General features: G+C 38.9%; 1 protein-coding gene across 4 annotated transcripts in view; it reads right to left on the reverse strand.

Annotated features, from left to right (window-relative positions):
- ASCC3 (activating signal cointegrator 1 complex subunit 3) overlaps positions 1-26,831 on the reverse strand; it is a 524,193-nt gene that overhangs the window by 246,823 nt on the left and 250,539 nt on the right. For all 4 annotated transcript variants that reach the window (XM_077812867.1, XM_077812868.1, XM_077812866.1 and 1 more), the window contains exon 13: positions 25,454-25,525. In XM_077812867.1, coding sequence (XP_077668993.1) covers positions 25,454-25,525 — 72 coding nt within the window. The remainder of the gene's footprint in view (positions 1-25,453; positions 25,526-26,831) is intronic.

Genomic DNA, 26,831 nt, shown 5'->3' on the forward strand with positions numbered 1-26,831 from the left:
TGTGGTATAGACATTTGGCCTTGGGCTGGAGCCCTCAGAGTCCCAGAGTTAAGGCTCTAGCCCAAGTATCTACACCACAATTAAACAGCCCCTTAGCCCCAGTGAGCTGACACAGGCCAGCTGCGGGTGTCTAATTACAGTGTAGATGTACTCTAAATTTCTACAGATAAAACAATTTTACTAAAAGTGAAATTTTTGCCTGTAAGAATGCAGAACTACTATTATACAACTTAGCCTACAAACCCTTACTCAGGAATGTAGCCCATACCCACACAGGTAGTTGCAATAAAATCAATAGGAAATCTCAAATGACTAATTATTATTTATTTAAAATTTTGAATGATTAGCCCCATGACTTCTCCTTTTTACTGTCTAATAGAAATACTTAACATACTTTTTACTATTCATTTGTTGACTGGCTTACGTGATAACATTTATGCCATCTAGTTCTAATTGGTATTAAAATAATTCATGTTTACAATCATTGATGCCTATTTTCTTGTTTTATTATAATTTAAATAACCCCAACAGGGAAACTGGATGAACTGTAAAATAAACTAATGCATGAGTGTGGGCTACAGTTATTGTAAGTATCTACGGCCTAGAACCTGGGTCTGCAGAGCCTTATGTTCCCACAGTGCCACCAGGCGGCCATGAGAGCCACAACCAGGGAACACTGTGGAGATTAGGTGCTGCAGGAAGTACCACCCCAGGGGGCCAGAGTGACAGGACCCTGCAGCCCTCTGATTGGCCAAACACCCTATTTTACCCTGGAGGTTGCCCTGGGGAGGTTGTCTGGGCAATCACACAGACTTTGGCCTGCTGCCACTCAAGACTTTGCCTTGTCTCCTGATCACCAGTCTCCAATCCCAGCCTGACTCTGACCCTGACTCTTGCTTCCAGACTCCGCCCTGGTACTATTCTCCAATCTCCGACCCCGGCCTGACTGACTTCGACTCTTGTTTACTGAACCTGGCTCTTTGCGATTCCTCCAACTCCCATTTAGTGACTACCACCCCTGACGTACAGACCCCAGCCCAGCTGTGACTGGTAGGCGAGACTGCCTGCCCCCCAAGTCCCTTATAGTTATTCTTCTGTGCACCTGTAACTGTAATGGAGTTATTTCTTAAGTAAAGGGTAAGCAGATATGCGCTAGCTATTTTCAATTTGATGCATCAGTAAGCCACATTTAAATTGTAAACAAATTAATATAAAATTCAAATACTATTTCCATGCTGAGTTATAGTTTTTGACATCTTGTTGTAACTTTATTAGATGTACATGATCATGACCTCCTGAGGTCCCTTCCAACCCTGATAGTCTATGATTCTATGATTGATTTTACTCCCAAAAAAGACATAAGCAGTACATGAGATATTATATATATTCCTGATGAAACTCGTTAAGAGGGAAAGGTCAGAGCATTCATTGTAGATTAAGAAAACTGCACGAGGAAAAATAAAAACTCAAAAGAACCCACCAAAGGTTGTTTTACAAGGTACTAATCTAAAATAATATGAGGCACTGTCCTTATTGAACTGAAAGGTAGTATAAACAGAATGAAGGTCAACAAGGAAGAGAGCTTCCTTACTAGAATGAACACAAATACTTAATACTTGACTGACTCCTAGGGGTAGTAGAAATTACTCTGAATTGTTACTGACAGCACAGAAATAATGGTGTCTGTTCTTGTACAGAAAATTACGCAAGAGCAGCTACTCTATTATTATGCAAGTATAAGTCATTAGACAACTAACAATTGCATCTCTGCAGATGCCAATGGACTTGAAGGACAGTTATTATTCAACATTATAAGAAGCTGTGGACTGAATCTAATTTCTGAAAAACAAGAACATGCAAGAATTTGTTTCAAGTGTTTCTTTTCTTCTGACATTAGCCGTTCTGACTAACTACAGTAAAATCACCATGTTGTATTTGACAGTCTTCATTCTAGAGTGAGAATTCAAAAAACGGGATCTGCAGCCCCATGCTGTGGCCCCCGAAGTTCCCTTGCTCAGCTCTAGGGAACCTGTAAACATAGGTACTGGTTTGCTATGCCATATAGGGAGAGAGGCTGGCCTCAAATACACTACCACCTTTACCTCATTGGAAAGGAAAGAGGTGGAACTGCGAGCCATCCTGATACCACTTCCCTCCTCTGCCCTTTACCTTCCAATAAGCAGAAAAAGGCATCACAGTTGTGGGGCCAGCCCCTCTTCACTGAGCACAGGGAGTCAGTCTTTTAAGTTACTATACAGCTAATTAGTAAAAGATCAGTTTTTGGTGTATTTCTTGGCTCATCTTTACTACATTTTCCATTAAAAAAACCCTGACAAACCTGAGACTCCACCAGGTATACAAGAGACTGTTCCTTTAACTCTGGACTATCTTCCCAAGCTGGAAAGTTGCAAACATGTATGCATTCTATGGAAGTCATAACAACACACTGGACTATATAAAATGATTATATAGTGAGGCACTTGGCCACTGAAAGTGATGAACATTAGGAAGATTTCAGCAGCTGATAATCAGCGATCAATAGCTTGTCCTAGTAACTGAGAGGACTGCTAGAAATTGTGAGAAATTTGTGGGAGGGAGGTTTCCTCAACTAGAAGTGGAGGAAGTCTGAATTTTATAGGATGAAAGCATGCCCCATATCCCATCTGAGAAGCGAACAACTCACCCTGTAATCACAGAAAAGGGGATAAATAGGGGATGACTGCCTCCTACAGTACCCACTCCAGAAAAGAGGCTGTCTTCCTATCCTACATGCACGCTCATGGTAAAATGTACATATCCTATACACATATGAAGCTGGACCTGCCTCTAACGGACACAGAGTGTGGTCTGCTTCTACACAAATAGATGCTTAGACTGCCTGCAGATACATAGACATTATTCAGTTCAGTGTTCTCTAGCCATGCAAAAAAATGTGCTAAGGCACTCTTGATACATTCTTGCATCCCAAAAGGGATCCGTTCTTCCTCAGCCTCACTGGTTTCTCCAGACAGACTCTGCTGTTTTCACAAAAGTCTGTCAAGTTGTATAGTTTTCAGTTCAAAACCATCATCGTATCTGGATCATTTGATTATACTTATTTGAGGATAGGGTTTTGGAAGACACCACCATCTGTTCCTTCAAAATGGAAGATTGACTACTTTTAAAAGTTTGCATGAGGTTTGATAATGGTCCTACACACTTATCTGCTGATGCACCAATATTCACCAATATCTAAATGAACAATTTCAATTTCGTCCATGGCTACAGGAGCTTTGGAACATGGTCTAGAGCATAGGTTCTTAATCTGGAGGTTGCAAAATCTCAAAGGTCAGGAAGGAAGACTGGGGCCATGCTATCCTTCCCCTACCCTATGGCTAAATGTGAGGAAGTCCTGGAAAAGTGGGAGGGCTGTTTTGGGGGGGTACCCCCTTATGGAAAAGGTTGAGAACCACTGGTCTAGAGCCAGTTTTTCTACATTTGAAAATTTAAATATGTCTAGAGGTAACCTATTAGCCAACCACAGAGCAAATATTTCTGATATTTCACAAATGTGCACATAGAGGAAGATGACAGTGACTGTTAATTCTGAACCTAATTAAATTAATGATGAGGATTTAAAAAGATTTCTGTGTGGCATGCATAACAGCAGAACAGTTCCTACTGTGTGAAACTACTCTTTCAAGCACTAGCATTTCCCACGAAGAATAAAGAAATTATTGCATACCTAAATAAGACCATAGGAACACCACCACAATAAATTATTTTAATGTTTAAAATTTATAGTCCTGGTATTTTTAAGTTCAGAATGAACTTTTCCACCAACATGCTACAACTCTGTATTAAGAAAACGAAACCACCTCTCAGATCATAATAACTCTCAGCAGAGGTAATATGCTGGGTCACATGCCCCCACGACCCCAGATTTGCTGCTTGGCTTGTACTGAGCATACTCAATAATACTGCTGAAGCAGGCTGCCCTCATTCCGCCTGCCCACTCTCAGCAGGCATGAATCGTCCCTGACTCAGTCAGCACGAACGTATACTAGATTTGAACAGGAGAGCTAGTGAAAAATAGTATTTGTATAGCATTACCCCTACCCTGTAGCTTCTTTGAATTATTAATATATATTAAATATAGTTTCTGAATGATATTGACTACAGAGTTGATATATTGGTATGGGATTTTTTAAAAATTACAATAAATATCTCTTCTAAGGCAGATATAAACCTTGGGTTATTTTAGACAGAAAATTCTGTTACCTACCATAACTATATTTAAAATTGTATCAAGGATCTATTAGGGATAATTAGGAGCCCTATATCATAATTAGATAATATTATCTAGAGTTTGGTGAGAATACCATGTTTAAAAATTGAAATAAAAATATGTGTGTCTGAATGACTACTTAATAGCTCACGAAAGCTCATGCTCAAATAAATTGGTTAGTCTCTAAGGTGCCACAAGTACTCCTTTTCTTAATTTCTCTACAAATTATTGAAAATAGCCAAACTTACCAATAGCAGTTCATAGTAAGAGCAGCTGTAATTAGCCAGCAGGCACTGCAATGCCATTCTGGGGATGTGGCCTGCCCTCCACTATAACCTAGTGCTGGCTACAAGCTGCTTTTACTCAGTTTTGTATTTACTTCTAAACTGCAATAATACTATGATCCTAAGAGCATCCCAAGGCCAGATGGACCACTGTTGTCATTGTATTTACCCAAAAGGTGGCATGTAAACTATCACTGGAAAACAGTAACTCACTGATTATTAATATTCTTGTGCAATGTATGTACAGTTAACCCATAAAGAATTTTACACGTGCTGGAAATATGTGACAAATGTGTTTAAAGCAGGCATGGGAGGGGGAGTTGATCCACCGGTTTTCTCCAGACAAAGAAAAGAAGCCAACACCTTAAACCAGGTGGGGTGAAATTCAATGGGCTATTCATTTGTATCAGAGGTTACAGGAAGAGATCATTTACATTGAAAAGAATCACCAGCTGGGAGGAACCAGCATGGAGTCTACACCAGACAGCATGGTGTCCCACCCAGCAGGGGAAAGGAACTTTATCTGGGGATACACTTTCAAAGGATCACTGGACTATAAAGAGAGGGAGAGCAAACCCCTAAGTCAGGGATTGGCAACCTTTGGCCCGCGGCCCACCAGCATCCCTCCCATAGTCGTCTCTTTTCTAAGCTGAACAGTCCCAGTCTTTTTAACCTCTCCTTGTACGGAAACTGTTCCATACCCTTAATCATTTTGGTTACCCTTCTCGGTACCTTTTCCAATTCAAATATATCTTTTTTGAGATGGGGAGACCAGAACTGCACCGAGTATACAATGTGCTGGAGTACCATGGATTTATGTCATGGCATTCTGATATTTTCTGTCTTTTTAATCTACCCTTTTCCTAATGGTTCCTAACATTGTTAACCTTTTTGACTGCCACCGCACATTGAACAGATGTTTTCAGAGAACTATCCAGAATGACTTAAAGATCTCTGTCTTGAGTGATAACAGCTAATTTAGACCCCTTCATTTTGTATATATAGTTGGGGTTATTTTTTCCAACATGAATTGCTTTGCACTTAACAATGAATTTCATCTGTCATTTTGTTGCCCAGCCATCCAGTTTTGTGAAATCCCCTTGTAACTCTTCACAGTCAGCTTTGGACTTAACTATCCTGAGTAATTTAGTCTTGTCTTCAAACTTTACCACCCCTTTTTCAAACTCTTTCTGAATATGTTGAACAGCATAGGTCTCAGTACAGATCCTCAGGTTGTTACAAGAAAACTGTACTTGACATAACCTCAGCCATTTGTGTACTCAGCCACCATTAGCTGAAAGTAGACTGTTTGTTAACCCCAGTTAAGGTAATAAGCTGCCGTGTGCTGTCTCTAGGAGCAAATGGGTTTCAACTGATTGTACCTGCTAGGCAAGGTGGGACTAGCAGAGTCCTGAAAAGATGGCTGGCAAGGAAGATAAGCTGGTGTGTCAGGGAGCTAACACATAGCTTAGCAGCACTTCTCACTTGTTGATGCTGAAAGGGATAACACAGTAACCCAATTCTGGTAACCCCAGCAGAATGTCACAAATTATTTGTAAAATAAGCTGAAGCAATGTAGAAGTAATTAAGAGGACAAGAAAGCAAGAAGAGGGACAGATTGATACGAGCCCTCTCGCCATGGTTATGGAATTAGAGACTTGATAAAAACTCCTGAACAGAAAATATAAATTTGACTAATCAGGTAATCTTTCAGTATTAAGTAGTCACAAGTGTGAGTATAAAGTAGAGTAGTCTTCCCTGAAAGAAGCCTTAAATAAGTTTAATCCTCAAGGCACCAAATTCTAGAGAGACCTCCAAGGAAAATATTGTTTATTAAATCTTATCTAATGACACAGCTACATAAATGTTGTCAACAGTTGCTTGTGGTAACTAAGCTTATTAAACTTCTATCATCCCATGGCTTCTATGCCCAAACAACAGCTGGAAACCAGATAATAAAGAAATTCAATCCATCATTCTTATAGATGAAATTAATATCTGTCAAATTCACTTCTGACAATTTAATATAATGGGTTTAAAATAGCTGCTTAGATTTCTTTTTCTGGTCTAAGGTAGCTGTTGTAAGAAAAACAAGACGTAATTTCTAAGTACTGCCAAATTCAAGTTAATTATCGTAAACAGGAAACTATTATAGATACTAAGTTAATCCAAGGGATGTACAATATATGTAACACAAACAGCAGCTCTGTATATCTGAATTAAAAATATAACCTCTTATGATAAGTAGGCCTGGTCCATGACACTGATAACCTGAGGATTGAGGACAGAATAAAGGACTAAAATCAGTGCCAGGTGATAATTTAAATAAATCCTCAGCCTCTTCTAATGCATTATTAAACTAATTTGTAGCATTTCAATATAAAGTCTGCATGCAGAACAGCATAGAAATGTAGCAAATTGTAATTAAGTATGTAAATTCTGATGAAATAATCCAGCAAGCAAACTGCATACTGTTGACTCAATGTAGAAAATAACTGAAAAAGGTAGTACATATAAATGCATTTTAAAAAATCAGAACTTCAGAAGTTACCCTGGGGGCAGGCATGCACGCTGCACCAAGTCAAAGGACAGCATAGTGGTGATTATCGTACTCTGCTTTTGGAGGCCTTGTGCTTTACTGAGGGCTTGTCTATACAGTACAGTAATTCACTTGGGGAGGGTATTGAATTATAAAGTGCACCAACATGCACACTAGGGAACTTTCGGTGTATGCCAGCAGGGTCTATACAGGTCAGTGTGCAACATGTCGGTGTGCTTTAAAATTCACACGCCACTGGCACGCATTTCCATGCTGTCTAGATAAGCCCTGAGACACAATGTTTTCAGGAGCTCCAACTGTACTGGACAGTTTAACCTTTAGAGCGGTATTAACACTGAGAAGGATCAAGCATGGGAATCAATAGCTCCCCACTGCTGGAGCCTTTCCCTGCTTCAGTGAAAGACTCCAGCAGCAGAGAAAGGTTCTGGCGGGGGGAGGCAGCAGGGAAAGTCTTCGGCAGTTCCCATCCTCCAGAGACTTTTCCTGTTGTCTCTCCCCTCCCCTCCCCTCCCGTCCCACAGCCTTTCATTGACACATGTAGCTACACACACCAGTGTGGACACAGCTTTCTTTTCACTGCAGCGTGTAGCTATCCATACCCTACTCACTACCCTCAGTCATGTGCAGTGTAGATGTTGCCAAAGGCTAAGCCCATTGGAGACCACAGAGTATTACTTTTCTTTTGTTCCTGTTCAAATAAATTAGTACTTTAAAATATTTGACAATTTTTATTATTATTTGACAATATTTGACTGGTCAACTGACCAATTATTTTTGGACCAGTCAAATACCCCACAAACTAGCAATATTGATTGGTGAGTCCTCTTCTCAATGGATATCACTCCTGAAAGAAAAGAGCCCTACAGCACAGAAGTGCACTAAGGGGTAGAAAATATGGTCTTGATACTGTAATGATGAAACTTAAGGTTGTATTTGCTGCCACTTGCACCAGGCACGCTAAAATACACAAATTAAAAACAATTAGATAAATACTGTATACAGGAATGTGCCTTTTTTTCTGGGCATCATTTTAAAGCTCTTCTACATCAGACTTTAGAACAAATCTTAACTCTACACTTAACTCTTGTTTGTACATTTGAAACTTTCAAAGTGCACCTTCATGCATTTATTCACTGTTTCCTTTTATGTTAACTCTGCTCACATATTTTTTGTTTATTAGAGTTGTGTTCGTGCAGCAATATATGTATTTTTAGCAGCATCTCTGCTGTTACGTTAGGGGGTCACTGGTGTCAATTTGTTTTAAATGATTTAAAATAATGCCTCATTTCTTCCAGTTAATCTCATTTCAAGATCTTGCACAGTTTTGCTTGAGTTCAGTGATGACTGCAGATACCACAGTGACCTATCAGGTCACAACACCATGAGCCAATATAGTCATTGGAATAATTGGCTCTGCAGTTAAGTGTATTCATAATGCTGCACTCACTCTGATAGGGAAAGGTCTGTCCTGCATGGATTCTCAAGATATTTAGACTTAAGAATGTTGAGTTTCATATTGTATGTGAAAGACTGACACAAAACATTATTAACTAGCTACCAATGGCAGAAAAGATGATATTCCATTGCTGTTAGATATGTAGGGAAAGATTTTAAAAGGTATTTAGGCACATTAAAACATAGATAAGTGTGCAGTGGGATTTACATAAGAACCAAAGTCCCATTGACATCTACTTTCCCAAGAGATCTAACCTCTGTAAAGTCAGGTTTCAGTGCTCTAGCCTCCAGCTCTGCTATAAAAATCTCAACATTTTTTATTAAGTAACCCAAATATGGATTACTTTTATAAAAGCAATAATGTAGAAACAATGTCAGATTCAAAGTGCAATGCCTACATATTAAATAAAAATAAGTTTGCAAGCATCTCCTAGTATTGTGAAATGCAGGGTGAGCTATACATACATTTTTATCACTAGAAGGGAAAAATCATGAAAAATGAAGTAATTTATTTCTGATGAACTCTTCAGTGGTTGCAGCTGTTTACTGTTGATGAGAGTTTTCCTTATTCTGCAGACACTCACAGTAAAAATGGGATACAAGAAGGTGCCTAAAACAATCTACTGCAAAAGGAGATTCTTACCCCATTTTCTGATCCCCTCTCTTGTGCCCTATCTCACTTTTAGATCATTCTCATCTCCCTGAATGATGACTAGTCAGCAATATGAAATAGAAGGTAGAAATATTACCCCATAAATTGTTACCAATAAAGACGAAAGACAGTGACGGAAGTTATCATTTTTTGGTAAGTGTCATTAATTTTGAAGGGTACAGAAATAATGTCAACGTAATGTTTAACAAGCAGGAGACCACATGCATAGCAGTGAAAAAGAAGTCTAATGCTAAACAGTAAATGGAAAGCTTTGTTAGATATTTAATTGCACTCAGTTTCACGCCCAACCCAGAAATATACTTCTTTTCTAATATTAGTGTTCTCATGATACCTGCATCCAAACAAAAATGTGAATAACATGAACAGATAACCAATCTCTCCTTCAATTCCATATGCCAGAACCCAACTATTCATCCTGATCTTCTGCACTTAAAATTCCAAATAAATAATTTTAAAAGGCTATGCTTGCCAATGAGTCTTCAGTCATTTCAAAACCTGTTCCCTCTATTCCCTTCCAGTTATTCAATTACACTTGACCCTGCCCAGTATTATCAGTCACAAATAAATAAAAATCTTTGCCAAAATCTTTTTCAACCATCAACCCATGTTCAAGTCACTATATTCACCATAGTTCCCATAAGGAAAGAAAGAAATACAGGTGCCAAATCCAGCTGGACCTGCTGAGTAAGCCCTGTAGATACTCAAGGAGCTATAGACCAGGATCCAGTCAAAAAGTGGGATAAGTGTGGAATTCCATCACAGGATAGGTTAAGGCAGGATCATGATCTCAGATTTCTTGGGTGAAGAGGGTGTATTTTGGTACTGAAGGTAAGGAATTATTTTAATAATTTACTGGAAATATTTGAAAGACTCTGAATAGAACCAGTGGGAGGGGAAGAAAATGCTGAAAAAGTACAGTGGAGACAGGAAAAAGAAGTGAAGATTACTAAATCAACAGCTGATAACAATTAGAGAAACAGCCTATGAACGGCCTTAAAAAAGCAAAATGGAAGGCTCAAATAACAGTACAGAAGACATGATTGCAAGTGCCAGGAAGAGAGAATTTATGAAGCACCAGAGGGCACTACAGACAGCATATTTCCCAGTAGACACACATGTTGATGTGGGCACTTGCTAACACACAGAAGGCTGTTAAAAACATGCGAACAAGTAATCTGCTTTATGTTAGTTGAAAAGCATACTGAAGCCTCCAAATGTGCTGAGCAGAAAATGCTTTGAGGCTCCTTCTCATATCATCACAAGTTTTTCAGCCTGCACAGGTGAGTCATAAAAGCAATAGGACCACTGAGTGAAGGTGAAAGAGGAGGGGGTTTGAAAGTCCACGCTCTTGCTGATTTTAACTGAATATGCAGTGCTAGCATCAGGTGGCTGTTTAGTGGTGTATTAAAGTGGTGCATAAAAATATTCTTTTGGGGTTTTTTTGGGAAAAATCTAAAGCCTGAAGATTGCACGCACTGGATCTTAGAAATGCACATGTATGAAATTACCTAAACTGTAGCAGCAAAAGTTATCAGTAGTAGAGGAGACATTGCACAGAACTGCAATGCCATCTATTTTTGTCTGCAGTAGCACTCAGTGTGCAGAGTGATCCCTTGCTGGATGTGGCAATGGTGAACTTTCTCCTGAACATGTACAATTGCTTGAGCACTAATGCAAGCCCTGTAGGATATACAACCTACCCTGGAAAACGATCCCTCACTCTCACAGACCTTGGAAGGCAGGCCAGTCCTCGCTTACAGACAGCCCCCCAACCTGAAGCAAATACTCACCAGCAACTGCACTCCGCAGAAACACTAACCCAGGACCAATCTTTGTAACAAACCCCGTTGCCTACTCTGTCCCCATATTTACTCTAGCGACACCATCAAAGGAGCCAACCACATCAGCCACACCATCAGGGGCTCATTCATCTGCACATGTGATATATGCCATCATGTGCCAGCAATGCCCCTCTGCCATGTACATTGGCCAAACTGGACAGTCTCTATGTAAAAGAATAAATGGACATCCTTCAACAACAACAACAAAAAAAAAACCTTTAAAAACAGACTTCAAAGAGAAACTGCAGAGCTACAATTCATTTGCAAATTTAACACCATTAATTTGGGCTTGAATAGGGACTGGGAGTGGCTGGCGAACTACAAAAGCAATTTTCCCTCTCTTGGTATTGACACCTCCTCATCAGCTATTGGGAGAGGACCACATCCACCCTGACTGAATTGGCCTTGTCAACACTGGTTCTCCAGTGTTGTAAGGTTCTCTTATCTTCATGTGCCAGTATATTTATGCCTTTATCTGTAATTTTCACTCCATGCATCTGAAGAAGTGGGGTTTTTTACCCATGAAAGCTATGCCAAAATAAATCTGTTAGTCTTTAAGGTGCCACTGGACTCCTCGTAATTTATACAGTTCACACTTAAAACAAATGTTGGTACAGCACCTCTCCACCTAGGAATTGACACTCCTTTTTGCGGGCCTATCCTGTGAACTGTGGGATGTGTACCCATAATATACCAGTATTGTAACCCGACAGTGGGTGCTATGTGTAGATATCCTGTGTAATTTTATACTAGCCAAAGTTAGCGAGGAGAAACTGCACTATCAGAAATTATAGCACTTCAGTAGAATTGTAAGTGCAACTCTATACTGTAGGAAAGGCCAATGGTGCCCATAGGTAGCAGAGCTTGGGGGAGAAAAGCTGTAATACAAAAGAGCAGCAGACTCAGCAGCTTCAGAACTGCATGAAAAACATTCACAAGGTTGTGGGCAGGAACTGGGACAGGATGTTTCTTAAAAGTTTATCAAAAGAGGGGAAGAACTTGAGAAAAGAGCACCTAAGGCAGAATTGCCCAGGTTAGGAGCTAAGAAACAGTCCAAATGGCAAAGGATTAAACAGTGGTGGCTAAGGAACAGAGAAGCCAGCAACAGAATCCCTATGGTTGGGAAGCAATAGAAAACATTACAAAGTTCAGTAAGAGTCAGAAAATAATAGAGGGGTATAAAAATACAATGCAGAGAAGTAGATCTCAGAGGCCTGTTGAAACAGCATAGGAGGCCTGGGGAACAAAGGACTGGTTTTGAAGGCTTAAGTAACGTAAGAAAAAGTCATCTGGGCAACAAAAAAGGCTGCAGGAACAGAGGGGGCCTTCAAGCTGTCAGGGGAACTTCAGAAAAAAGCCAGAAAGGGTCACAAGAACAGCTTGAGGAAAGCATTATTTTCACAAAAGGCCTTGATAAAAACCATCAATGATGCCATTATTTCATATTTTACAAACTATTTATAGGTAATGTTTTGGTGAAGGAAACGTAAATGTTCTGTTAGTTTTTTGTATACTATCTTTGCAAAGGAAGTCCTGTCAGCCATAAAACACCTATGTATTTAAGTGACAATAAGACTCAAATTCTCAGCAGCAAGCCTTTTCAGAGCTGATGGGGATAATCTGAGAGCAGCTCAAGACCTGAATGAGATCAGATCTTGCTCAGTACAGAGACAAGGAGATAAAATAGCAAGAGGCCAACAATGGCATGAGACAGAAAAGAACCACACAAAAAATAAATGGGATCTGAGTGGAAAGGAGTTTGGGACCAAGTTACTCAGACATCCGAACCTGATCAGAGTGCAAGAACACATTTTTCCAGGCAAAAGAACTTAAATTGGTGTTATGGTTGCAAATATGTACTAATTGCCTACAGGAAAGAGTCTTTAATAAACCATGTTATCTTTAAAAACCAAATCAATAAAACCCTGCAAGCTAAGCAAGTCATTACGTCTACAAAAATAAATAAAAATACAGAAATGTAAAGTTAATCAGCATCATTTCTGCCATGGTATCTTCACACTACCCTGGAAATCGACAACTCCTAATGCATGGGCAAATGTTTTCACAGTGTGGTCCACAATTTAATCCAGAGATTGTTCCATGTCCCACCTGCCCTCCCATTCGTTATTCACTTCCCTCCCCCCGCTTACAGCTGCTTACAAAGAAAAATAATAATAGATAAGTATTTAGTGGGCTTTACTTTATCTTTAAATGTAATTTGGCCAATACAGTAAGACCAGCCAGCTCTCCACAGACTGTAAGTTTCCACATATTCCATGCCCAGTTATGCCACACATTCTCACATCATCGTCCAGTGCAACACAGAGACAGAGCTGGTCAGAAAGTGTTATTTTTTTTTGGCAGAAACTTTCAACTTTTCATTGAAAAGCTGAAAACTGATACCCCTCAACCCAGTTTTGACAATTGAAAATTGACAACAGGAAAAAAAATATATCAAAGATTCTTTAGGAAAGCAAACACTTTTCACAAAAGGTTTTGTTTAGTTGAATACCCAATCTTCTGTCTGAAAGACAGATGGAAAAATTTTGACCAACTTTAATAGATAGGCTTAAGGGAACTGCACTTTGTTGTAACACCTACAGGAAAGAGGACAGCAAAAACCAGAAAGTAAAGCATCTGGCAGAAGACCAAGTTACCCTTGAAGCAGGAGAATCAAGCCACAGATGGGGAGCATATGTAACTGGGATTATTGCAGGCAAATTATATACAACTACTTGTACATTGCCTTTTCTGCAACTTAATTTAAATCTTTACTGAAACAGAGACAAGAAAGCAAGCATTATACAAAATCAAACCAAAGGCTACAGTATTTAAAACCCTGAATTTAGCTCTTAAGACCTCTCAGTCATATTCAGAGGGAAAAAAAAATCACACAATTGCTTAGTATGAAAATATTTATATTTAATACAAACAACAGTATTTGAAATATTCTGAAAGATCTTTAAGACAGGTCAGTAACTAGCAGCACTCGCTCCGCTGTTGTTAATTTACTTTCTCTCTTTAGTTTGGGTCAGAAACGATCTTTGCATCCAAAATGTTACAGGTTTTAAGACATTAGCATACAAAATAATCCATCCCTCCAATTCTTAAAAGGCTCTCACTTCATAACGTACTGCCCTTCCCAATAAACTCAACAATGTCAGATGAGGGATTTATAACCCCTCATCCCATTCAGCTCTGCCTCTTCTTTTCCTTACTAATCAGGACAGCATTCCTATTTAAAGTAGCAAGCCAATAGGCAAATATAGCTTCCACAACCTCATGAAGTGACAAAAATTTCCCTTGCAGTGCTCCTTCTAGGTCTTTAAAACACAGTGCAGACCATGCATTATTTTAATTTAGCACTTTGTTGGCAGATAAAGACTGGAATAACATTCACCTCTAGACAATATGTTACAGATTTTGAGAACCATCGCTGACAACAACAATATATTATGGCCTTGTATTGTCATTCTTCAGCTGAATTCACTGGGAGCTTCCAGTAACTTTATAGATGCACATATGCACACCTATAAACATTTCTAATACCATTCCTTCAACTCATGACAAAACTGAGTTGTTCCAAAAGTTGATTTAAACCTCATTTTTCTTTTTCCGATCTTTTACAAATGGTTTACCTTGTTTAATTCGAATTTGACCAAGAAGTCTCCTCTGATCCGCATGTATAACATTTGAAACAGAAATTACCTTTTCTGAGTATTTAGAGGGAGGAAAATATCAGGACTATAAAGGAGAACTGGTTATAGCCTTATCTATAGATTGACTACAAACTCTCTATAATACGTATTTGTGTGTGTGTTACATATTTTTTTTGTACGCATGTCAGTATGTGAGAGAGAGAACATTTATACCTGTAGTAAAATGTGTGTGTAAGATTCAAATTGACAGAAATTAGATAAGCAAAGAATTGAAGAGTTAAGGTGCCCCAAACAACTTTAACTCTGCAACTGTGTTGCATTATAAACCTGTGCATTGTCCATCCTCTATGACAGTGGCTCATGAGCGGCACATAGCTCTTTTACAATTAAAGTGTGGCTCGCAGAGCCTTTCCCTGCCTCTGCCCCCACTCTCCGCCTATCAGATTGGGGATAGAGGGGAAGCTCGGGGCTTCTACCATGTGGCGGGGTGGTGGGGCTAGGGCCTTTTGCCAGAGATAACTGGTACCTGCTGAGACAGGGAGCACGATTTAAAGGTTTGCTGTCCTCCAACAGCTTGAGTCACACACCCTTGGCATGCCCCCTTTACCCCGCAGCTCCCAGGTGTTAGCTCCCCAGGGAGAGGCAGCAGCAAAAGCAGCAGCTGTCCCTGCAGCTCCCAGATGTTTGCCACTGCCTCTTCCCATGCGCTGGCTCCAGCAGCTGCCATTCAGGGAGGGGGACCTGCGGCACCATGTAACTGAGCAGAGCCAGCAAACCCTGGCAAAAATCTGGGGCAGAGGCACGTGAGCCCCAAACCCTAGAAGGTGCCTCCCGGTTCCCGAACTTCTGAACATTGTTGTATGTGGTTTCGAGGGTCAGTAAGTTTCGCTACCTCTGCTCTGTGAGGATTCTTTATGTGAAAGGAGAGAGAGAGAAAATAAAATCCTTACTAAACAATCTAATGAAGCGCGTTAGACTGAGCATCTCTTTCTACAGATGTGTTTGTCACAGTTTCAGGTTAACTGCACCTGTATCTCCCCTCTGTGGTCCACTCCCAGAGTGCCCAGTCAGGTCTTCAACAGTATCTGTCTCTGGACAGTGACCCTTGTCCCATTCCCTTCTGACCAGGGGTTTTAAGGTTTCACAACTCCCTGCCTTACACGGAGATACCCCCAGCAAGCCAGTCTGCCTGAAGGCCAGCACCTGCAGTTTGCTTTCTCTCCAAGAGCTATGAACAGTATATTGCATTGCCACCAATTACAAGTTATCATTCAGCTCTTTCTAAGCAAGCACTTTTATTCTTAAGGTAAAAGCATTACAGAAAACATATATCAAAAAAATAAGCATTCCTACATACATGTTAAAAGCTTACCAGAGGTCTCCCATCAATCTTATGGGGCCCTAGTAGACTAAAATCTGTCTGACCCATTTGGAAGGGTTGGTGCCCCCCTCGGACATACAATCCTGTCCATTGGCTGCATCAGAAAGAAGGCCCTCACTCTGTTTAAGTCCAGCCTTTTTATGTGAAAAGCCTTTCTTTTTCAATTGTCTCTGACAACTCACTTTGAACCAGTATATTCAAGCCTTCCAAGAGGTGCTCTCTCTCTGGAGGTATCTACAACCTGAGTGATCACCTTAATCACCCCCTAGCCTCATTGTTTTTAGTTTCTAGAGGAGCTGTGGCAACCCACCCCCTCCCCCCCCCCAGAGTTGTATATACTCCCTGGCCCATAAAAACCATTTAAAAACTTAATACAGTATGTTCTCCCAAAGATACTGCAAGGAGTTGCAACATCTGTCACAGTCTTAAGGATGTCATGCAGCCCGATATGACACTCAGCCTGTTTTAATATCTCCTGTGTAACTTCACAAAAACTGTCCTGTTCATTGCATCTTGTAAATATATCATGGCGGAAACAAACTTCAAATTTGTCTTCGACCCAAATGTTGAGTTGTCACTGCATAAAACTGTTAAACTTTTTGAAAACCGCAATTCAAAGATTTCTTAAAAATGCCAGTATTTCCAAAAAACAGACTATCCCTCATCCCCAGCCACCTCCCAAACCTTTTCACTGACATATGCACATGAAGAAATTGATTCAGAAAGATCATTTGCAGGAGAACGGAGATGTAGCAGAATACCTTCATTACAACAAAATCCATGCAATAATGACAGAGACTGACATCTCTCCAAAATATGTACAAAATTTAAGGATATGGTGCAACAAGTCCTCCTAGTTATTTATTTGGTTCTGTTTAGTATGCAACCATGCACTGCTTGTGGAGTTATGAAACAGAAAATGTAGTTAATGGTGAAAAATTGTGACTACAAAGAGAACAAAGAAAAAAGAAATGTGAAAGCAACCTTCTTGTCCATTCAACTGGTAATACATTAAACGCTCATGAAAGCTTATGCTCAAATAAATTGGTTAGTCTCTAAGGTGCCACAAGTACTCCTTTTCTTTTTGCGACTACAGACTAACACGGCTGCTACTCTGAAACCTGTCATTAAAAAGTCTATAACAGCAGCACTAAAATGGCTTCCTATGCCGTCACGCAGGGACTTCAGAAATGATCAGCACTTTGGCACAGGAAGGGCAAAGGGAAGGAGGGAAGGTATGGTAAAACACCAGTTTGATTGCTCGAGCAGCTGAGAGATTTCTGCAAAGGCAGATGATTGATAGTGTGTGGGACTGATAGTGTGTACAGCAGACGTAGTAATGGCATGCGTAAAGTAACTAGAAGCTTCCGGATGAAACACTGAGAAACATAAAACTTGTTTTGAAAAAGAAAGATTTGCTAAGTTGCAAAGATAAGAAAAGCAGAGTTTGTGTTGAGAAGTAAACTAGAAAAAACAAATGTACGTGGTTTCTCACTTCAGTTATAACACATATTAAGACCGTAACACCCCTGTACTTCTATTCAATTATTTCATCCAATTTTAGGATCATTTGTGCCTGGTTTACATTTTGGGAACAAAGCAACTGCATGCCATTCTATGAAATGCCACCAATACTGGCTGAGAAGGTAATCCTGTTAGTAGGACTGCCGTTTCCCTCTCTGCTGCTACAGCCTCTTCTCTATCACTGTGTAATTATCAAATGTTTTTCTTAAAAGAAAAAATCATTTATTAAAAACAAAGAAAATCAGTCAGGAAGATCTAACCAACAGGTGGGTATGAGAAAAACAATACAAAAACGAGAACACAGTAAGTTTGGTGTGTGAATGGGGAACAAAGATACAACAGCTGATGCTAGGCACATATCAAAGTTTTCAGAAAAACTTTATTATCTTTCAATTTTAATGGCTTCAAGAGTTGTCACTTGAAGACTTAAGGCGGTATTTTGATAAAAAAAATCTTGTGATGGAAATCTACATCTTTAGTCGACACTACAGAAAGAGCCGTTTAAATTAAAAAGCACATGGAAACCTTTGAGCCATTTTCTAATCTCTGTTTTCTTAGTATTGTAGCTGTAAGAAAGTTTATAAAACAGAAACAAAATTCAGTTGGGCTAAGTCATCCATTATTATCCATGGGGGGAGGGGGTTCACTCAGAGAAATTATATAGCTCCACTTGCATTTGGTAATTCAAAGTGAAGCCCACAAATGAGACGTCTCATTAGTTTGAGCAGATGGATCAAAATTAAAGGCTGAATCACCAACTTTTAATTTCCCAGTAGCCAGGAAGAGTTTGAGTCTTGCAGAGTATGACTGTTAAAAAATCAACATGAAAAGATTTTCTCCATCTGTCATAACACATGCCTATGTAGAATACAACTACCTCCTACTGTCCTTACTCTTTAAAAATGAAAATGCACATTACATCCATTAAACACAGGAACATACAACTTCAGCTGAATATCTCACTGCAATCTGTAGTATAATAATGTGATACGAACAAACCAACATGACTTTAGTCTGAGTAAATTAGGTCTCCTGTCAACACAGCGCAGTGTAGACACCACAATAAATGGATCTAACTACTTCGACTTCAGTTACGTTATTCACGTAGCTGAAGTTGCATAAGTTAGATCTATTTACCGCGGTAGCGTATACCAGCCCTAAGACTTTCCAACTAGCAACATTTTTGGTAAGAACAAAAACACTAACCCAGGAACCTATCCTTGCAACAAAGCCCGTTGCCAACTGTGTCCACATATCTTTTCAGGGGACACCATCATAGGGCCTAATCACATCAGCCACATTATCAGAGGCTCATTCACCTGCACATCTACCAGTGAGATATATGCCATCATGTGCCAGCAACGCCCTTCTGCCAAACTGAACAGTCTCTACGTAAAAGAATAAATGCACACAAATCAGACGTCAAGAATTAGAACATTCAAAAACCAGTTGGAGAACACTTCAATCTCTTTGGTCACTCGATTACAGACCTAAAAGTGGCAATTCTTCAACAAATAAACTTCAAAAACAGACTCCAATGAGAGACTGCTGAATTGGAATTAATTTGCAAACTGCATACAATTAACTTAGGCTTGAATAAAGACTGGGAGTGGATGGGTCATTGCACAAAGTAAAACTATTTCCCCTTGTTTATTTCCCCTCCTACTGTTCTTGTAAAGTGCTAGAAATGCCCACCTTGATTATCACTACAAAAGGTTCCCCCCTCCACCCCCGCTGGTAATAGCTCACCTTCCCTGATCACTCTTATTACAGTGTGTATGGTAACACCCATTGTTTCATGTTCTCTGTGTATATAAAATCTCCCCACTGTATGCATCCGATGAAGTGAGCTGTAGCTCACAAAAACTTATGCTCTAATACATTTGTTAGTCTCTAAGGTGCCACAAGTCCTCCTTTTGTTTTTGGTAAAGACTCTCACAAGAGCATACAGAGGAAACTTGATAACCACAGAAGGGAAGTACTAATTCCAATCCTGGATTTAAAAAAAGGATAGTTATTTCCCTCTAATTCTGTTTCTGTCACACAGGATTCTCACTATTGCATCTTCTGTTTCAGCGTGAGACAGAGCATACAGCTTTTTGGTCATCTGAGGTAGTGATAGTAGAGACTAACATGAGATATCCCTCTTCTGACAGTTATACACTACCTCCTCAGCACCTAGAACCTTCCAGCTAGTTACTAAACTGCACACAGACAGCCTAAAGGATGCAAAGAAAGATTCCAAAGAGCATTAACCTTAGCTGGGTGAAATAATCCTCTAAAATATCTTACAAAGAAGGAGATTTACATGTAAAGGAGAGGAAATGATTTGCAGATACCATGTACACACAATTCATACTCTCAGGAAGTAAGTAGCTTGAGGCATATATAAAAATATAGAATGGCAAAACATAATAGGCAATATTAAAGAAACACACTCATGCCCAAACTGGATGCAAAAAAGTTTATTTGTAAAACAAGGAGTAAGTGTCACACAATGACAATCCTAGAAAAACAAATGCTACTCTCAAAGGATTCAAAAATTCCTTCCAGGGGTGCTATCTGTCCTCCCACCTGGGGAGAGGAGAGAGGATCCAGAGACACATTCATGTCTACATTTTTACTACAAATTTTGATATAATGTTAGATAGCAAGAGTGACTATAGAAGCTATTTTGGTAGTAGGAAAAAAAAGCAACCAATTTGCCCTACATGGTTCATATTAATCTACAACACTCTCTGCTGCAGAGTAGTATGACGGCAAATGGATTAGTGGGAATTAAAAAAAAAAGACCACATATTCAGAGAATAGACTCTGCAGTTACAATAGCTAGGATAAAAAGAAAGAAACACCAATCACCAGCTAGAGTCACTAAAATATTCCTTCATCTTCAAACTATAATACTCTATTGCAACGTCATGTGGATTATGGGTAGGTTTATGCTTCTTTTGAAGCATTCTACATTGTCAGGGGCAGGATGCCAGACTACACAGACAATCAGCCCGTTCCAGGATGGTAAATCCTATGTTTCTTTAGTACTTAACATAGAAACACACATATTTTAAAACTTCAAATTAAAAAGAAAAATGTTGGTAATTTCAATATGCATTTTACCATTTTCTGTAAGATTGTTTTCTCAATTATATCTGTTTTTTTTAAGATATCCCTCAAGCTACTTACATCTGATACACTGTGGGCATCACTGAATTAAAATACAATAAACTGATTTGTTGTAATTTTACATGCATGCAGTATTTAATTTTGTCTTCCGGATATTCAACGTACTGACAAGAAAACACATCTGCAAATGGTTTGAAGTAGAAAATGTCAAGCAACCATATTTATCCTGAAATTTTAAGGTCAGTAAGCTAAACAACTCTGTGCACTAAACAGCATTTTTGTCACTCACTAGTTAAAACCATTATATAACATCAATACATTAAACTTTTAAACAAGAAAGTGCTCAAACTTATAAACTATCGACAGCAATCTGGATCTCAACGTGGAACCAAATTGAGATTTAGATAGCAAAGAAAACAATAATTCTGCTGAGAGTGAAAATGTACTGTTTATTGAGCTGTTAGTTTGAAATATATTATTCAAAAATTGAGTTCAGTGATTGTGTCAGCTATTGAAATTGTTACATTAAGACGACAAACTTCATTTTACCTCTCTCAGCCATAGTATAGACCTCAAAGTAAAATGCAAACCCACAGTCATATTTTTATTTGTATTGAACCTCAAAATGATTTTCAAGTAAAGTTATACAAACAAAAAAATTTCTCCCAAGGAGATTACACTGCTTACAAAATTTTATTTGAATTTCCTCTATAATAATATAAAGGTTATTGTAGTTTGTAGCACAATCAAATCAAGAGAGCAATTTGTCCTTTAGCCAAGAAGACTGTTCCACTCAAATCTCCTAATGGAGGCATCACTGACAGATGCAATGCTGGGCGGACACTATCACAAATTTTACTCATGTGAAACCACTGTTTCTGAGGCGGCACTAAATGGGATCCCCAGGCTTCAGATTATCAAAGAGCTTAATTTAGAACCATCTATAAGTGATCTTGAAAAGGTGATCACCTCCCTAGCATTGGAAAGCCCAAAGGAAAAGACGGAATTCCAGCTAAAGTACTGAAAGGAGGAGGACAGATTGTGCTTAAATATCTGTACAATATCCTTGCTTGTTGGGGGGAAGGAGTGATAGCACAAGACATAAAGGATGACAACAACATAATGTTGTATAAAAATAAAGGATACCAGAGTGATTACAACAACTACAGGGGAATCACTCTCTATAGTGACAGGTTTCAGAGTAGCAGCCGTGTTAGTCTGTATTCGCAAAAAGAAAAGGAGTACTTGTGGCACCTTAGAGACTAACAAATTTATTGAGCATAAGCTTTCGTGAGCTACAGCTCACTTCATCGGATGCATTCAGTGGAAAATACAGTGAGGAGATATATATACACAGAGAACATGAAACAATGGGTGTTACCATACACACTGTAACCAGAGTGATCACTTAAGATGAGCTATTACCAGCGGGGGGGGGGGGGGGGAGGACACCTTTTGTAGTGATAATCAAGGTGGGCCATTTCCAGCAGTTGACAAGAACATCTGAGGAACAGTGGGGGGGGGGAGGGGGAGGGGAGGGTGGGAAATAAACATGGGGAAATAGTTTTACTTTGTGTAATGACCCATCCACTCCCAGTCTCTATTCAACCCTAAGTTAATTGTATCCAGTTTGCAAATTAATTCCAATTCAGCAGTCTCTTGTTGGAGTCTGTTTTGGAAGTTTTTTGTCGAAGAATGGCAACTTTTAGGTCTGTAATCGAGTGACCAAAGAGATTGAAGTGTTCTCCAACTGGTTTTTGAATGTTCTAAATCTTGACGTCTGATTTGGGTGCATTTAATTCTTTTACGTAGAGACTGTCCAGTTTGATCAATGTACATGGCAGAGGAGCATTGCTGGCACATGATGGCATATATCACATTGGTAGATGAGCAAGTGAATGAGCCTCTGATAGTGTGGCTGATGTTATTAGGACCTATGATGGTGTCCCCTGAATAGATATGTGGACACAGTTGGCAATGGGCTTTGTTGCAAGGTTCCTGGGTTAGTGGTTCTGTTGTATGGTTGCTGTTGAGTATTTGTTTCAGGTTGGGGGGCTGTCTGTAAGCAAGGACTGGCCTGTCTCCCAAGATCTGAGAGTGATGGGTCGTCCTTCAGGATAGGTTGTAGATCCTTGATGATGCCTTGGAGAGGTTTTAGTTGGGGGCTGAAGGTGATGGCTAGTGGCATTCTGTTATTTTCTTTGTTGGGCCTGTCCTGTAGTAGGAAAAAGCTAAACACCTTCCACCTGTCCTGTAGTAGGAGAAAGCTAAACACCTTCCACATCCACTGACTTAAATATCAAGTCAGAATCCAAAGTTCCTGATACTGAAATACTTGAAAACAGAAAATTGCTAAACAATCACTATTCTTAAACACAAATGTCTTTGTTGGCTCAGTCATCTACATCAGCTGGATGATGGACACAGTCCAAATGACCTCTTTATGGAGAACTTGTGGATTCTCCATGGCCACTGAGCTGACCTGGGCTCAGGTTCAAGAATGATCGCAAGCAGGATTTGAAAACTTTCAACACTGACACTGAAAGCTGGGAAAAGGCAGCTAGTGATAGGCTACGTTGGAGGGCTGTGCAGCACCAAGGAGTCAAAGAAGCCTAAGAGAGGTTGTGGAGAAAAAGAGAGCAAAGAGGAAAACACAGCAGGCGTCAAGTGCCAATAGCGTGCCATTTCATCTTCCGGCCCTGTGCCTTACACTTGCACTATCTGTGTCAAGGACTGCCACTTGAGAAGTGGACTTCTTAACCACTTGTGATGCTGTATTACTGAACTGAACTGCTTTGGCGCTTACACCATTGTCTTTGGAGATGGATTATTGCCATCTATTATAGTCTACTATAATCACAAAATAGAGATTTTTTAATATTATGTTGTAAAAATATATATTTTTCTGTGGCAATACCAGAAATTGTACATATTTAAATCTTACGGATTTAAAGAGATTGCTACCATTAGGTCTATGCATAGCCAGAGACAATACTAGCAAACCAGGAGAGAACCGAAAGATGATAAATAAAACTCACCTAATTGCTTGGGCACTTAGTGAGCATGCTTGTTTTTTTATTTACAAATAGTACTGTAAGAAGAATCAGCTAAATCCATCTTGCTTGTAACAACAAAATGAGCTCCTCTCCTTTACTTTAACTTCGATGAGATTCTGTGTGCATTATTTGTGACAAAGTCATTTCTCTAGTGCTTAGGCCAGATGGACCGTGGTGACATTTCTTGACAACACATCATCAGAAGGAGGAGAATAAGAGGTTGACACTGACTAATTTGGGGACCTTGAAGATTGAGGACCTTTGAAGTAATTTCTCTCAATTTCAACATCCACTTCCTCTAGTCCTGACCAAATATTTCTTCTGAGAAAGAGAACATATTTTGAAATCCCTCCCAAAAAGTGTTTATTCTTAGATGTTTTTGGGAAGGTTACTGAAATCTCTTTTACCTCTAGATCTTTTACTGGAGTTACTATGCAGGGATTGAGCACGTGTTAGCATCTGTTGCTGCACTGGCCATGCACCATAAGGACCATGGCCATTTGTCTTAGATGCACCAAGCTGGTGATCCAGAAGCAGGAAATAAAAGAGTGATAAGCTATTCAGACATGTGGATAATAACCACCCCCACCCCACCCCCCCGCCAAATTGCTTCTTGATTGGACATCAGTCTGAAACCTAAAAACGCACTTTAGAAACCTCCATTGCAGACTGAAGTGGAGGATTAATTGTGATTTTTATATGGGACATTTCAAAGAGCAAGAGATAGGAGATGCTCTGCTAAACATTTAAAAAACAATGGAATTCTTTGCCTGTGATGTACATATTAATCTTGGATAGTACACCTCTTAAAACATAGGTGGGATTAGGAAGTAGGCCAGAGGCTGAAAGAAATTCTGATCACTAAAGTTACATTTAGCTACATTTAAAACTATACTTTAGAATTGTCACTCAGGAAAGAGAGAAACTATTTACAGCAAACTTTGAACAGAATCAAATGAGAGATGAATGGTTTAATGACCTCTTATGTAAGTGGAAAGGAAGAAATGATATCTGTTAAAGAGATGGACTTCTCAGTAATGAACATTATTACCGTCATTATAAGAGGAAATATATTTACACATCCCCCAATTGTCAATGGCTGATTTATTGATACATCAAACCCTAATAAAAGCAGGTTGTTCAGCTGGTATGGGGAATCTCTTCAGAAGCACTTTTGAGGGAGGGGAGGGATAGCTCAGTGTTTTGAGCATTGGCCTGCTAAACCCAGGGTTGTGAGTTCAATCCTTGAGGGGACCGTTTGGGATCTGGGGCAAAAATTGGGGATTGGTCCTGCTTTGAGCAGGGGGTTGGACTAGATGACCTCCTGAGGTCCCCTCCAACCCTGGGATTCTGTGATGTAGTTCTATAACATATAGTTTATTTTTATTATAAAATGTAATAAGTCTAAAATCCAGACCTACCATGCATTATGATTCAAAATTAATTATAATCACTTGATATAGTAATATCAGTTGTTTTAAAGCGCTATACCAAAATACTAGACATTTTCAGCCTTATGCTTCTTAGTTAAAAGTTAACATTTAGTCTAAGTTTTTGTGCATGAAAATTCTTGTTCAGATTTTTTTCAAGAAACAGATTCTGAGTAAAAAAAAATATATATATATATATATACCTGGTGTCCAGCTGTTATTTGCTTCAAAACATTTTCATAACATACTTCGTCCATATTATTCATCTGCTGCACCTGGATAGTAATAAGTGACACATTACCAACTGAAAGTAAAAGGCAATGTTTCATTCTAGTTGAAACATACTTTATATTAAATCAATTAAAAAGAATTCACCCAAATACTTATTAGAAACAAATATTAACGTCTAATAAAAAATACAATATAAAAACACTTAGCTTTTTTCCTGTCATACTGAAGTCCTACTAGCATATGCACATAGCACAGTAGGTCTATCAAAATCAAACACAAGTGTTTGAATATCAACCACATCTAAGAATTGATTAATAAAGCAAAATGTATTTGCTATCCATATAGTAACATTCACAGATATAAGATCAGCTCTCCAAGTCATTGTTCATTTCTCCCACATAATTCAGATAATTCCAGCTAGTATTAAAAGGATTCTCTATAGGTGTACGTAGTGTCATGTGAAGTGGAAAGAATTTTGCAGAGTAGCAGATCCTCTTTACACAGAGTTCTATGAATCCATCACATTATTATTTATCAGTAATTCTGTACCAAGAACTTACTATCAAACTTTCTGACATGATGCAAGTGAGAGAAGATAGTGCTGTTCAAGGATGTCAAGAGTAACATTAAAATAAGATTATCCAGTGACTCACAATCAATCACTAAACGTGGCTTTAGTTAAAAACATTTAAGGTATTATGCCAATAACTTTGTCCATATCTTATTAAGCTCTCTTAGGAAGGTATTACAATCTAATGAGGATGAGTAGTTCATTTGAATATAATCACTGCAAACTTAAGATCTATGCAATTTAGATAAACATGCACATATTTGTGTGACTCTCTCAATATCACTGCTTACATTCAAACAAAGTTTATACAACATTAAGGTTGTGACAAAATGAAACAAGGGAATTCAAAGTCAGAGCTGACACTCAGTCTCTAGCTCATTTTGTTCATTTAAGGGGGGAAAAAAAAGACATTTGATAAATGAGTTGAATCTTCCAGTAGAAAAACATGCAATATTCAGAAAATGGAAATGTAACCTCTCTCCGGTATATTCAGAATGATTGAAATAATTGTTAAACATGGATTTAATGGAAAAAAATAACTTTACATGGGTGAAATAAATATATCCATATATGGTGTCACATGAATGCCATGAGAATAAGAATGCAACATGTGTCTTTCAAACATGGCATTATTACTAAGAGCAACATTTTATAGATTACATTTCATATTCTATAGACTAATTTCATGATATAGTGTTAGGTCTTTCCTGTCTGAATGAAAACTTTCTAAAAGATAAAATGAGTTAAAAGCATAAAGCACAGTATGGCATTCAAATCCT

Source organism: Eretmochelys imbricata, chromosome 3, assembly GCF_965152235.1.
Source record: "Eretmochelys imbricata isolate rEreImb1 chromosome 3, rEreImb1.hap1, whole genome shotgun sequence".
NCBI classification, from domain to species: domain Eukaryota; kingdom Metazoa; phylum Chordata; order Testudines; family Cheloniidae; genus Eretmochelys; species Eretmochelys imbricata.